The 13824-nt window shown below is 41.9% G+C and overlaps 1 protein-coding gene across 4 annotated transcripts in view; it reads left to right on the top strand.

The window, feature by feature from the left end:
• Positions 1-13824, top strand: part of POU6F2 (POU class 6 homeobox 2) — a 495064-nt gene that overhangs the window by 230694 nt on the left and 250546 nt on the right. For all 4 annotated transcript variants that reach the window (XM_045494367.1, XM_045494365.1, XM_045494366.1 and 1 more), the window contains exon 4: positions 3207-3435. In XM_045494367.1, the coding sequence (XP_045350323.1) occupies positions 3207-3435 (229 nt within the window). The remainder of the gene's footprint in view (positions 1-3206; positions 3436-13824) is intronic.

The following is a 13824-nucleotide window of genomic DNA, read 5'->3' as shown; positions in this document are numbered from 1 at the left end:
TTGAAATACAAGATGTGATTTAATATAAAAAAGTTAATGCAATTTTAATGCAAGTTCAGCTTATTGGGTTTGACAATACTGTACATCACATACAGCTCTTGCATTAATAAAGAAATACATTCATTATTTTTTAAAGTCCAATATTTGTTTCTTGCAGCCTGGTGTGGTTATATGGAGATGTAGAACACAATTATAAAAGCTGGGCTCTTTGCTATTATTGTTTTTTGGTGTTGTTTTTTTTTTATCTCTGTCATTTAATGTGAAAGCTTTCAGAGTTCACCTGTTTTTATGGGAAAAGAAGCTCATATGTGAGCTTTTCTCTCTCTTTTGCTGTCATGGTTGTTCCTGAAAATTAATCACTTTCAGCACTTTGAGGGCTCACCAATTGAAGACTTGAAAACCCAAGTTTAAGGGCTTGGGTGGTGGTCTTGGCTTTCTTGTTCCAGCTGCCACCAAGTCCTAATATCTGTCTCAGGTCCTAATGTCTGAGCACCACGATGCCTCGGTGCTCAAGGACAGAAAGCCTGGGGAGGTGTCTCTTCGCCTATGGAAGCCCATAGAGGATTCTACTGGGAATCTTGGAAGATGGCTTCTTCCGGCCGTACCTTTTCTGATTTCATGCTTGTGACACTGTGTGCATGTGTATGTGCGTGTGCGTGTGTGTGAACATACCAGGGCTGACAAACTCATGCCTCCGGGTCAGATAAGTGAATGACAGGCCCAGACAGTGAGAAGCATGGGTGGGCATTGTGACAAAGGGAGAAGGCATGCCCTGCTTTAACCCCGAGGATTCAATATAAAAAAAAAAAAAATACTACGTGCTCAAACCCCCAACTCTGTGTCCTGTACAGCCTAAGAACCAGTCATTTTCCTTCCTTCTTATTATGATGTTACTGTTGACAGTGGTGTCACATCAGCGATCTGAGCACCAGTTTATAATTTTGTACTTATTCCTAAAAAATACGTTTATTTTGTCTTTAGAGTAATTAAAAAAAATTTTTTTTAACATTTTTACTTATTATTGAGAGACAGAGAGAGACAGAGCATGAGCATGGGAGAGGCAGACACAGAATCCGAAGCAGGGTCCAGGCTCCGAGCTGTCAGCACAGAGCCTGACGCAGGGCTCAAACTCACAAACTATGAGATCATGACCTGAGCCGAAGTCGGACGCTCAACCGACTAAGCCACCCAGGCGCTCCCAATTTTATTTATTTATTTTTTTAAGAGAGACAGTTACTTTGTAAATTTAGTAGAGTCTAACAAATACATCAGGAGCTAGGCCTGTGGAGTCTGGACCAGTTGTCTAAAACTAGGCTACTTGATGTCCCGGGGCTTGTCCAGAAGCCTCCCTGGAAGGAGCTACGCAGGGTAGCTGTAGGCAGTGGCCAGAGGGTGGGTTCAGCCCTCCTCCCTTCATTCCTCTCTAAAACAGTTCTGTGTATTGAGAGGGGATGGTGAGAAAGGGGTGAGCCATGAGCTCTGAAGCAGTCTGCCCTCACATGAACCCCCCACAATCACCAGATATGGGACTTGGGGCAAGTTACTAATCTCTCTGGATCTCATTGGCAGGACAACTGCACTAACACATGCACAACAATATTAGGATAGTGCCCGGCTATAATTTATTAGGCTTTGTGCTATGCCTGTATTTAATTACCTCTTACTTTACGGAATCATTCTGTATTAAACACACAGAAGTTGAAACCCTGCAGTAAGAGTTTTGTATTGGTTCCGCTAGAAGAAACATAGATATGGGATTATGTGTCACATGGTTCCCCAAAAGGGTGCAACGAAAGTGCCAGATAAAGAACTATAAGATCAAATACCCTTCTAGTCATCTGGCCTGACCAGGACAAGAATCTCTCCTAGGTCATCCTGGTGGAAAGCCCACACTCGGGCTCAAACATGTCTGGGGCCCAAAGCGCACACCGATGAGTCTGCCTTTCCATATCAAACAATGACTATTGGATAAATAGTGGATACAAACATATGTTTGGAATGTTGTATGAACTGAGCAAGGAATGTTAGAGTAATAACAGGAGACATCTATAAAAGATTTCTAAATTAGCCACATCAAATATTTTTGCTTTTCTGTAGTTTTTTTTTCAGAAATCTTAATCATCCACACACGACTTCACCATTTTAATGATTGCATTATCATTGCTTAATGATTATCCAGTTTTTTAATGTATTCTCATTTTATAAACATTTTCCATTTTTCTAAAGAGGTGCCATAATGACCCACTTGAACGATTAGGTTATATCTTGTCAGGCTTAGTACTATAACAAAGTATGCTTCAGCATTTATATATTTTAAAATGTAATGCATATTTTCATTTATCTTTTGTCTTTTTGCAATTTTTTAAACAATTTTTTAAGTTCATGTATTCTGAGAGAGAGAGAGAGAGAGAGAGAGAGAGAGCAGGAGGGGCAGAGAGAGAGGGAATGCGAAAATCCAAAGCACACTCTGCCCTCTCAGCGCAGAGCCCTATGTGGTGCTTGAACTCACGAACCATGAGATCATGACCTGAACCAAAACCGAGATTTGGATGGTTAACCAATTGAGCCACCCAGGAGCCTCTCCTTTGTCTTTTTGAATAATATCTTCAGGCTGTATCCCTGGAGTATGTTCTGAGTCAAAAGGGGTTGGATATTTTTGCAATTCTTGATATAGATTTCCAAATTATTTTCCAAAAGACTTATGATTGAGTACATATCCTAAATCCACATAATGGGGTCACTACAGACTTACCAGCATGCTGTAACTCTTTAACATTATTTTTGATAAGTTAATAAATAAAAAATAGTATTTTATTGCTACTTTTGAGCCAAAAAAAAAAAAAATCCCCTGATGCCAATGAGTTCTTTCTGGAACAACACAGAACAAATAGGCATAGAATTTCAAATATATAAGGGTAAGATCAAATGAAAATTCATTGGAAGTATAATACATAAGTGTAAGGTATTACTTTAAAAGGTATTTGACGTCCTGAAAAGAAATCCAGACCAAATAAAATTTTCCAAAGAAATAAATGAAGTGTGATTTCAATTTTTTTTTCTACTAGTTCATTTTGGAATAGAGCATGCTTGTTTGCTACTTGTTCAAGAGATTTCTGACCCTGCTTAAGTAAAGGAAAATGCTCTAAAAGGCCATGTCCTGCTTGGTTCCACTGGAAAGTGAGCTAGGATTATCTGTTTCCTTGCAGCCACTTCTGACAGCACAACAGTTAGCCTCTGCTGTCGCTGGCGTGATGCCGGGAGGCACGCCAGCCCTCAACCAGCCTATCCTCATCCCCTTCAACATGGCCGGACAGCTAGGAGGACAACAAGGACTGGTCCTCACACTGCCTACCGCGAATCTCACCAACATCCAAGGGCTGGTAGCAGCAGCTGCGGCCGGAGGCATTATGACTCTGCCATTGCAAAATCTACAAGGTAACCCATTGTCTCCATGTGCCATGTTGGGCTCAATCCACTGGCCAGTGTTCTCTGAGGTGCTCAAGTGCCCAGTGGTGAATGTAGTTCAGAGTTACTTCCACTATTGAGGAGATGGAAGGCTTGTGTACGCAGCAAAGTTTCAAGTGGTCTGTGAATCCCAAGCTTGGTCAAACCATGGGCTTTATCAGTCCTTGTTTCCTAACAGTGATTTGAAACCTTTCAGGTCTTCTGGAGTCACTTGTGAGCAATCATTGCACAACACATCAAAGATTTAGATGTAAAATTATTGTGTTGTTATTGGAGGACCTGAGTTACGATCTCATGAGTTCTTCAATATAGCCATCTGCAAAGAACAGTTAGGCATTATTTGTTTCTGTGGCAAGCGGTTGGAACATCTCAAATACAAGGTACCATTTGGAAGTCTTAATTTAAGTATTATCTTACTAAGTACTTTTAGTTACGATTATTAAACAGAAATTGTTTTACTTGAGATCATACTTTATGATGAGAAAGAGACTTGTATATCGAGGCTTTATATTCCATGGGCGTATAACGATGGCTGAACTCATTTTACTCTGGAAGGATAGTTCTCTTGGTACTACAAAAGTTTTCACTTTTCTTTAAAAGATTTGGTAACACTGGTTGATAGACTGATTTACAAAAGATTCTGTTAGAGGAAGAATTATATGGTGAAAAATGGCCTGAGTATATTATTAGGATGCCTAACAAAAAGAAGACAAATTGGTTTTGGACTGCTGAAAGGTGTTTGTTTTCTCCATTGATATGAATCTTAGCAATTAAAAAATGTGGGGTCTTTTTACAGAGTGAGAGTTCAATTGTGTAAGTTATCAGAATAACAATTTAAAGTACTTTTGGTAGTTGGTCAAATGTCAGGGCTCCTTATGGCCAGAGCATCAGCCCATAGATAAGAAATTGACCACGTAAGAACTGGTTAACTCTTGACCCAAACTTTCTTATACACTGTATGTTCTAATATCCCACCTAGCGTTGCCACTTCGTGACTTTCACTTTAATGTTTAAAACAAAGTCTGTCTTATACCATTAAATTGTGCCAGGAAACCTGCCATTCATAAATCATGCATGCCCAGGACACGCTAATGCACAAACTTTACTTCTTTCAAATTTGAGAGTGCCTGGGAGCCAGGATCTCAAGATTAAGCAAATAAGGCAGGAATAAACAAGGTAAAAAGCAGAAGTAACAAAGTGTAGGGAGAGGCTTTCTAATGTAGGTGCATGATGAAATCTTAATGAAGAAATGGGCATTATCAAAATGCAACCTTCCATTTGGAACATTTGTGCTTATGGGAATATTGAATATTATAAATAAACATAAGCTCGTGGAGCTCCTAGGTCATGAATTAATCTTGCTTGGTTAAAACAGACGCCAAAGTCAGAGTCCAAACAATCAGGCTTATGATATCTTTATTATGGCTTGGTATTCTTAGAATTCTAGTGCCTGGTTGTTTTAAGAGCTTGAAGTTAGTGACTGGTCCAATGTGGACTTCCATCAAGATTTTCTCTGGCTCTCTTTTCTTTAAATATCAAATTTAGGATTAGTGTGGAATTTGGTTCTTTTTACACCTATGGTTTCAGAAAATGAATTCTAAGGTTTGTGGCCTGATTAAGTAGGTTCAATGAGAGTGCTAATTCTTTTTATCTCTTGGTGCTTCTTACACGATTTTCTTGATTTTCTTATCGGCCTCACCTTCAAAAGTGGACTGGAGTTGATGGTCAAGCTCTCATCTACTAAACAAACACAAGGCAACATGTCTCCCTTTGTCATTTCAGTGATGTTGGAAAGCAAGTGGTGAGGTCATTAAAATAAAACACCTTCCAGTAGCAGCTCAGCCCATTATAGGAAAACCTTCCTAATCAGTCTTAACACACAAGCCTGTCCTCTAATACTTTTCCCTTTAATAACTTTGCAAATAAATCCCAATTCCTAAGTCACTGTTAGGATCCAGAAAAACTCCTTGGGCTTTTCTCTTCCTTTTGTATCTTCTTACATGATTTCTTCACCACCCAGACCTCACCGGGTGACTGGGGATTTCCTGGGGATATGTGGCTTCTTCTGCTGAGACAAGGAAAGTTCCAGGCAAACAAAAAAGAGTTGGTCATCCTGCCAGAAGTCCTGGGGCAATAAAGATGATAATTGGGTAAATGTCTCAAATCTCCATGGTGCCCAAGATGAGTGTCCACCTCCTGAAGTATAATGCCAATGGCATCCTGGCATTCAGCCAGCATCTGACCCAAGGATGATCTCACCACCTTTAGGGTACCTACTGCAGCCCTCGACAATCCGTAGGCAATGTCCATGGCTTGTGTAGTTTTCCAGGTTATATCACAGAAGGCGGTGGGATTCTAAGGATGGTGGGTGGATGGTTGGCAGGCTGGAAAGGCATCTGCAGGGCTCCTGGTTGACTTTGAGACTGAGCCAATCCCAGGCATAATCCAGTCTCACCCCCTTTCAGGTGTAGTAATCTTGTACATGGTCTACAATACCTGAGAAGGAGTCCTTACACTCATGTGTATAGTCAACCCATGTATGCTCCGCCCCTCCCCATGGTCCACCCTAGACAATGGACATAGTCACTTCCAAGGCTTTTAAGAGTCTTTTGATTCAGAGTCTGTGTCTCCCTCTCTCTCTGCCCAACCCCCCACTCTCTCTCTCTCAAAAACAAACATTAAAAAATATTGAGTCTTTTGAAACAACTAGTAAGTCTGCACAACTCAAATAGATACCCACCTTCTTGCGTGGTTTTATAAAACAAGTGTGATTAGTCAGTATGAGGGAGAGGGATTGAAGTGTTAAACTCCTCGTCTGAAGTGGAACCTGTTTCCATGTGATGCACTGAGTTCTGGATGGTTCCCCTCTTCCTCATTGTGAAACGTTAAGGGTTATTCATGAAGTAAATCTGCCAGCTGCAATTATCTCTGAGTATCCTTCAGCCTTCCTGCCTAGTCCTTCAGCCTGTCTGTTCTTCTAGCCCCAAACTACAAATTTGCTAAGAAAGAAAAATACTGACATCAGTTTCTTAATGGTTTTTGGAATTTGGGGATAAGTTTTCAAGTATCTTCTTCTTTACTAAAGGGATTAAGAGCTGCTTCATTTACGTTCCCTATCAAGTGACATGGAATTGCTCTCAGACCCTCAGAGGCCATGACTCACGCATGTATTTTAATGAGCACTAATGACATGTTGTTACGATGAGTGGCTTTTCTTCACACAGGCAGCAGGGGTCCTATCACTGTCTGCTCCTCTGAGCGTCATTCCCAGACTAATGGCATCAGCTCTTGTTGGAGCTTGTTAGAAAAAGCAGACTCTCGGGCCCCACCCCAGACACATTGAACAGAATCTGCATTCTTAAAAAAATTCCCAGGAGATTCTTAGATACACTACAGTTTAAGAAAGCCTGGTCTAAGGAGCTTTTCCAAAATTCATCTGGCAAATCCCCTATTATCTCCAGCAACCTCTCCAGATTCTGATCATCCTCTGGTGATGGGGAGCCATGTGACTGTGATAAGCGCCCTCGTTAATTTTCCTGCTCCGACCACCCGAGGCTTCTATTGAGGGTAAAGAGTGAAACGAATAATTTGTTTGGGAATTAACTTATTGCTTCCGTTAGGACATTCGCATCCCCCAGACAGAGAGGGGTTCTCTTGCACAGTTGAAGCATTGTTAAAGTCCTTGCTCTGAGATTTTATCCAGCAAAAGCTTTGCATTGATGAAAAAGAGATCATATTGCCCTGCAGAAAACTCATTTGCATGGCCTGGGATTGTTTTCCCTTTCTCCTCAGATCCTTCCATGCAGGAAAGAGATGCACCAATGAGGGGGTCTTTTTGTAAGGAAACAGCTGGGAGTAAGGTGTTAGACACAGCTGGCAGCCCAGACTGTGGCACCCTGGAAGTGAGGTTTGGAGATTAGAGAAAACAGTGAATCACTAAGCTGCAGGCTGTGTCATTCTTCCCTTGGAGAAGACAGGCATGTGTCCCCACTTCTAGGGTGACTAATAACCTGTCTCCTCTCTTCTCCTGCTCCTCCCTGTGACTCTTCTCTATTGTGTTGGTTGACTTTTGGCTAGCCCATAATTTTGGCTCACTCGTATTCCATTCTGTCTCCTTGGAGGCCACGCATCTTCCCAACTCATATACCTCCCAGGAACACTCCGTTGCTATTTCAGTCTCCATCGTCTCTATCTTGATGCCCATCTCCACGTCTGTCAAAATTCAGACTCTCCAAAATTCAAATTCCTAATGGGCTGAGACTTGGCATTCTAGACTACCTTGTAGGTCACTGGCCAGACTCGAGATTGACTGCCCCATGTGGAAGTGTGCATTCCTGTCCAGTCAGCTGTAATGTGAATGGAAGGGGGGAGCTGGGATAACATGGTGTGGAACATGGGCAATATGCTTAAGAAATATTAGACAGAAGAAAAAAAGAAAAAGAAAAGGAAACATTAGATGGGAGATGATGAGGGCCTCCCTCAGAAGTAGAAGGGGCACTGGGGGGAGGCAGGCCACTGGGAGTGGCCTGCCCACTGGGAATCCTACACAGACTAATAGGCCCTCCCGTGTGCATGGGAAGAGATTGAGACATACCCTGAACTCAGAAATGCCAAGGGTGGGTCTAGATTCTGAATATTTTAGGGGAGGTCCGTGGAAGTTCTGGCTGGGATTCAAGGGCACAAGTGCTCTAAACTCAGATAAGACCTAGAAATGACCTACTCCTCAACACTTCATGTCCCTACATGAAGTAGATACAGATTTGCGTTCTCTCCTCTCTTAACCTTTGAGAGCCCCTGCCCCCTTCCAAGCACCTCCCACCATCACCACTCTGGATCTTTCCATTCCCGTGTCCTTTGTCTGTCTGCTGCCCACAGAGATTTGTTCTCAGGTGACTGTCAGCAAACCCACACCTGTGACACGAGACTAACAATGACCAGAAAGCTCAAAGAAAGAAAATGACTAAGGCTGCTCTGTCACATACGTGATAAACTTTCAAAGTCAGTGTTTTCCGTTTACTTATTATTTTGAAACACACCTGTGCTAAAAATATAATGTGCATTTGTCCTAGTGTGGGAACTGGATTATCACTTGATGGGGCAAAACAAAGTCCCCATGTGGAACTCATGCAAATGTGTTGTGTTTTTTCCTTTGTAAGATTCAGGCAGGAAATGTCAATGAATACAACCTCGTATTTGTTGGAACAAGGGACAACAAGCCACAGAGGGGTTAATGGGACAGCAGGGGTGGGTCCACATCTAGGGCAGATGATTCAAGTTGGTGACTTTTCTCATTGCACAGACTGAGACAACCCACTAATCACCGTGGACAACATAAATGGAGAATATAAATGTGCTACGTAGGAGATTTATATCAAAGTGTGAACATTCCAGTTCAGTCAAGCATAACATTTAAATTAATGACCAAAAATACATTAGAGAGTGCTGCTTAACCTGAACATGGAAAAGCAATTAGGTTCAAGGCAAGTTGAAAACTCAAGGCCAAGGGTGGGTTTTCCTGCCCTTCGTGCTGGCTGGAAAACAGCCCTCATTTTCTCTCCCTCTCCAAAGTCAAGTCAGGGAAAAGTATGGGGAATACTTTCGGTTTGGGGGATTTTGGTTGCAAATTGCATTACATTTCCTTTTTATTTGTTTTGTCCTTGTTGTTTTAACCAAGGTATCATTTACGTACAATAAAATGCATGGATCTTAGGTGGCACACAGCTCAATGTGTCTTGATAATTCTATGCCTCCATGCAACCTCCATCCACCACAGTTGATACAGAAAACATTTCGTTTTCCCCCAAAGGTTCCCTTGTGTCCCTTTGTAGCCAATCCCCTACCTCAAACCAGGCAGCTCTGATCTGCTTTCTATCACTTTCGATTCATTTTGTTTGTTCTAGAACTTCATATACATCGATTCCTACAGTATGTATGCTTTCGTGTCTGGCTTTTTTCACTCGGCGTCATGTTTTTGAGATTCTTCTGTGTTGTTGTGTATGTCAGTGGTTCCTTTAGTTCTTTCCTAAGCAGTATTGCATTGTAAGAAGACGCCACAATCTGTTTATCCATAACCAGCCCACATCCTAGACGGCAGACATGGTGAAGTTCCCCTGCCCTGGGGGTAGAGAGAGTTGTCTCCATTGGACACCCCTTGGGAAGCATCCATGACCACTGTTCTCCTTGGCCCTTTGCTATACCCCTGGGAGATTCTTCCCTGCCTATCATCTTTCTTAGCTACATCTGAAGAGAAAATTGAGAAATATGCCTCAGTCCCTGTATGGCTTATGGAAGCTTGGGGGCCGAAGGGGTTGCTTGAAGTTTCCAATAGTTAAAGATTTGTAGCTTCCTTGGGAATCTGGTTCTGTCAGAAACTGAGAATGCTTCTGATCTTTTTGCTTTCAGTCAGTTCCAGATGCCAAAGTTTTTTCCAAGGCATACATCTTCTGTGTAATTTATTTTTGCTTTTTCCCTCCCTCAGTTCTCTGTTTCAATTCAATCGGCCTCAGGGTATGGGCACTCTGACCTCCTTGGTGTTCTCTAAACATGCACCTACCCAAGGGCCTTTGCACAGGTCACTTCCTCTGACTGAAGGACTGTTTCCCCAGAAAGCATCATCCTACTTCCTCCCTCACTGTCCCCAATACCCCTGTTCCCTCTGACCTGATTTCCTTCATTTACCTGTCCATAGCACTTACTACCTTCTACATAGATTTAAAATCTCAGAAATTGTTGAGTCTTTCTTATCTTGTCTTGTCTTCTCTTCTCTTCTTTTCTCTTCCCTTTCTTTCTTTCCTTCCTTCCTTCCTTCCTTCCTTCCTTCCTTCCTTCCTCCCTTCCTCCCTCCCTTCCTTTTACTGCAGCCACCTAGGGCAGTGGAGGCAGCATCCTGATGCTTAGCCCTGATGCTCTAGGGGATGATAATTACATATAGTGTGTTAATAATATGTAATGTTTATCTAGTCCTGCCCTTAGGACGTATGTCCTATAAGAAGCATCTTTGTTTGGTTCAGTGATGTGGCTCATAATAAGTGATCAAAAATAGATGGATAGAGAATGGATGGATGGATGGATGGATTTTAAACCAGGAGTCAGTCAAGTGAAGAGAAGTAAAGAGAACATTCAGTGTAGAGAATAAGGCATGAGGGTCCTCTGAACAGTTTTCGTTATTGTTCAAGTGAAGGTTAGGAGTCTGAAATGGCAAGAAATCAGACTGGAGGAGCAGGAAGGGGTAATACTGGAGAGCCTTGTATGCCTTTCCTGTACATGCTGAGCGGCCTCATAGGGCCCGATGTGTTAAGAGATGAGCAAACCTAAAGGCGATGAAATTCTGCTATGATATTTTCATGGGTATATGTTTGCATTTCCCTAGTAATGCTTATGTAATGCCAAGGACTCAAAGCAGCTTAGGATACAAGAAACCTGAAAGGCCAAATGCTGTTTTTTAAAAAAAGAAGAAACCTAGATGAAGATTTGGACCTATGGGACAAGTCAAAGGGGAGGCACATCACATTCATACACTTATTTATCTATTTGTTTATTTATTTATTGAAAGAGAGAGAGTGAAAGCAGGGGAGGGGTAGAGAGAAAAAGAATCTCAAACAAGCTGCACTCTGAGAACAGAGCCCGATGCAGGGCTCAATCCCATGACTGAGAGACCATGACTTGAACCAAAACCAAGAGTTGGAAGCTTAACCAACTGAGCTGCCAAGGCACCCCCACATTCCATACTTTCAATTATCTGACAGTAAACAGAGTCATATCAGCTTAACAAGAAACAAGGTCTTTTTTTTTTCTTTTTGCTTTTCACTAATTTTATTTATTTACTCAATGTATACCTACTGAGCTTTCATAGCATATTAGGTCATGATCTCAGCTTAGGGTATAACAGGAAACAAAACAAAGAGAGACTCTGAAGGCACTGTGCTCATGCAGGATGTAAAGGAGAATGAAGCAATGAAGGGTGGCAGGCATGGGGACATGATGTATTTTACACAGGGTCATCAGCATCAGTCTTTCCACTGGACAGAGACCCAAAGGACATGAGGGACAAAGCTATATAATATCTGGGGAAGAGTATCCCAGATTAAAGTTCCAGATGCTGAGAAAAGTTCATCACACAGATTCCCAATGAAGAACTGTGGAACCGACTGGTGGACAGGACACTGGGCATCTTTTGGGTTCACTAGGTTGTACCACAGTAACTAACAAGCACACGGTCTCAGTGAGGTACCACAGAGGTTTATTTCTGTGTTTATTTCATAATACATGTTGGCTGCAGGTCAGCGGTGGCATTGCTGAACATCCTCTTTCTAGGGTCCAGGCTGAAGAAGCACCCTCTTCCTGGAATAAGCCTTTCTCACCACACAGGGAAGAAAGAACAGCAGAAACACAATGACTTCCAAATCTTTGGCTCAGAAGTGGCTTACGTCACTTCCATTCATGTCTTGATCAAGCCTGTTGCCAATGGGAATGAGGATATCCCTAAAGCGGAGGGTGTTTCTTGAGCACATGATTGGAAGCTATATTACAAGGTGCTACACTGTTCGACCCCCACTGCACTGAAGATACCCTGCATTAGTATTTGACTTAGGTCAACTTTAAGATTCCTTCCAACACCAAGAGTTTACCATTCCATTAGGTGAACCCATTAGGTGAGACCATTAGGTAAAATGGGCTATCCGTGGGTTCCTTTGAATACAACTCAGTAATAATTTCATAAAGTAGTAGAATTCAAACAATAAATATAAAAATAGATTACAAATTTATGGAACAATTGGGGACTTTAAAAAATAGCACATGTACACATGTAAAAGTACGACTCCTTTTTAAAAAAATTTTTTTTAATGTTTATTTATTTTTGAGACAGAGAGAGTGCACGAGCAGGGGAGGGGCAGAGAGAGAGAGGGAGACACAGAATCTGGAAACAGGCTCCAAGCTCTGAGCTGTCAGCAAAGAGCCCGATGTGGGGCTCAAACTCACAGACCGTGAGATCATGACCTGAGGTGAAGTCGGATGCTTAACCAACTGAGCCACCCAGGTGCCCCAAATATGACTCCTTTTATGTAACATTCAGGAAAAGGCAAAATGATGGGGACAGAAAGAGATCAGTGGTGACGAGGGGTAGGCACTGGAGGAAGGAGTTGACTATAAAGCAGTGCAAGGGAATTTGGGAGGCTGATGAGACAGTTCTCTGTCTCGATCATGATGGAGGTTACAGGACTCCATGTGTTTGTTAAACTGCATGCTAGGAAGGGTGAATCTTACTGTATGTAAAATATACCTGTTTTTTAAAAAAAGGAAGTAGATGGTATGGTGCTTATAAAATACCAATAAAACACCAACTTAGGGGCACCTGGGTGGCTCTTAAGCCTCTGACTGTGGCTTAGGTCATGATCTTGCAGTCTTTGAGTTTAAGCCCCGCATTGGGCTCTGTGCTACCAGCTCAGAGCCTAGGGCCTGCTTCAGATTCTGTGTCTCCCCCTCTCTCTGCCCCTCCCATGCTCATGCTCTGTCTCTCAATAGTAAATAAGCGTTAAAAAAAAATTAAAACACCAACTTAATGTTAAAACATAAAAAAGAATATGTATGGGGCTCCTGGGTGGCTCAGTTGCTTAAGTGTCCAGTTGACTTCGGCTTAGGTCACAAACTCACCGTTTGTGAGTTCGAGCCCCACATCAGGCTCTCTGCTGTCAGCACAGAGCTTACTTCAGGTCCTCTGTCCCCCTGAGTCTCTGCCCCTCTCCCACTCGACTCCTTTTCTCTCTCTCTCTCTCTCTCTCTATCTCTCTCAAAAATAAATAAACTTTAAAAAAGATTATATGAGTACAAATCTGCTAATAAAATGAAAGCTAGGGAAAGCTTCATGGAGACGAGAGACTCAAGCTTTCCCTTAAAGAAAGTGTTAATGGCTGTATTTCTCAGATGCACAAGTGAGCACTAAAATAATACAGATTTTTACATGCACACAATTTGACTCCAGTTGTTTGAAAGAAATCCAAACACACATCCACACACCCCACAGAGAGAGGAAAAGAAAACTACTGTATACAACAAAGTGTTACTGGTAGATTCTAGACAGCAAGAAATTATGGATGATGTTTTCCTTCTTTAAATTTCTTCATTAATAAGTATTATTCCAAAATCAGAATACTTTGTATTCATTAAAGTCAAAAGTCATATCCAAAGCATCATTATTAGCATTGACAAGGTTGGGTCTATGGGTCTGCTGTCTTGCCCTTCTAACCACCTTTTTAAAAAAGCATCCCTCAACTCAAAGTGGATTAATTCTCAAATTAACACTACAACCACAAAACAACTCTATGCATTCATGATGTATGAGCAATCTTTAATATGAGTAAA

The sequence above is a fragment of the Leopardus geoffroyi genome, chromosome A2, assembly GCF_018350155.1.
Source record: "Leopardus geoffroyi isolate Oge1 chromosome A2, O.geoffroyi_Oge1_pat1.0, whole genome shotgun sequence".
In the NCBI taxonomy this organism is placed as follows: domain Eukaryota; kingdom Metazoa; phylum Chordata; class Mammalia; order Carnivora; family Felidae; genus Leopardus; species Leopardus geoffroyi.
The sequence above is the reverse complement of the archived record's forward strand: the minus strand, read 5'-3'. Positions and strand labels throughout refer to the sequence as shown.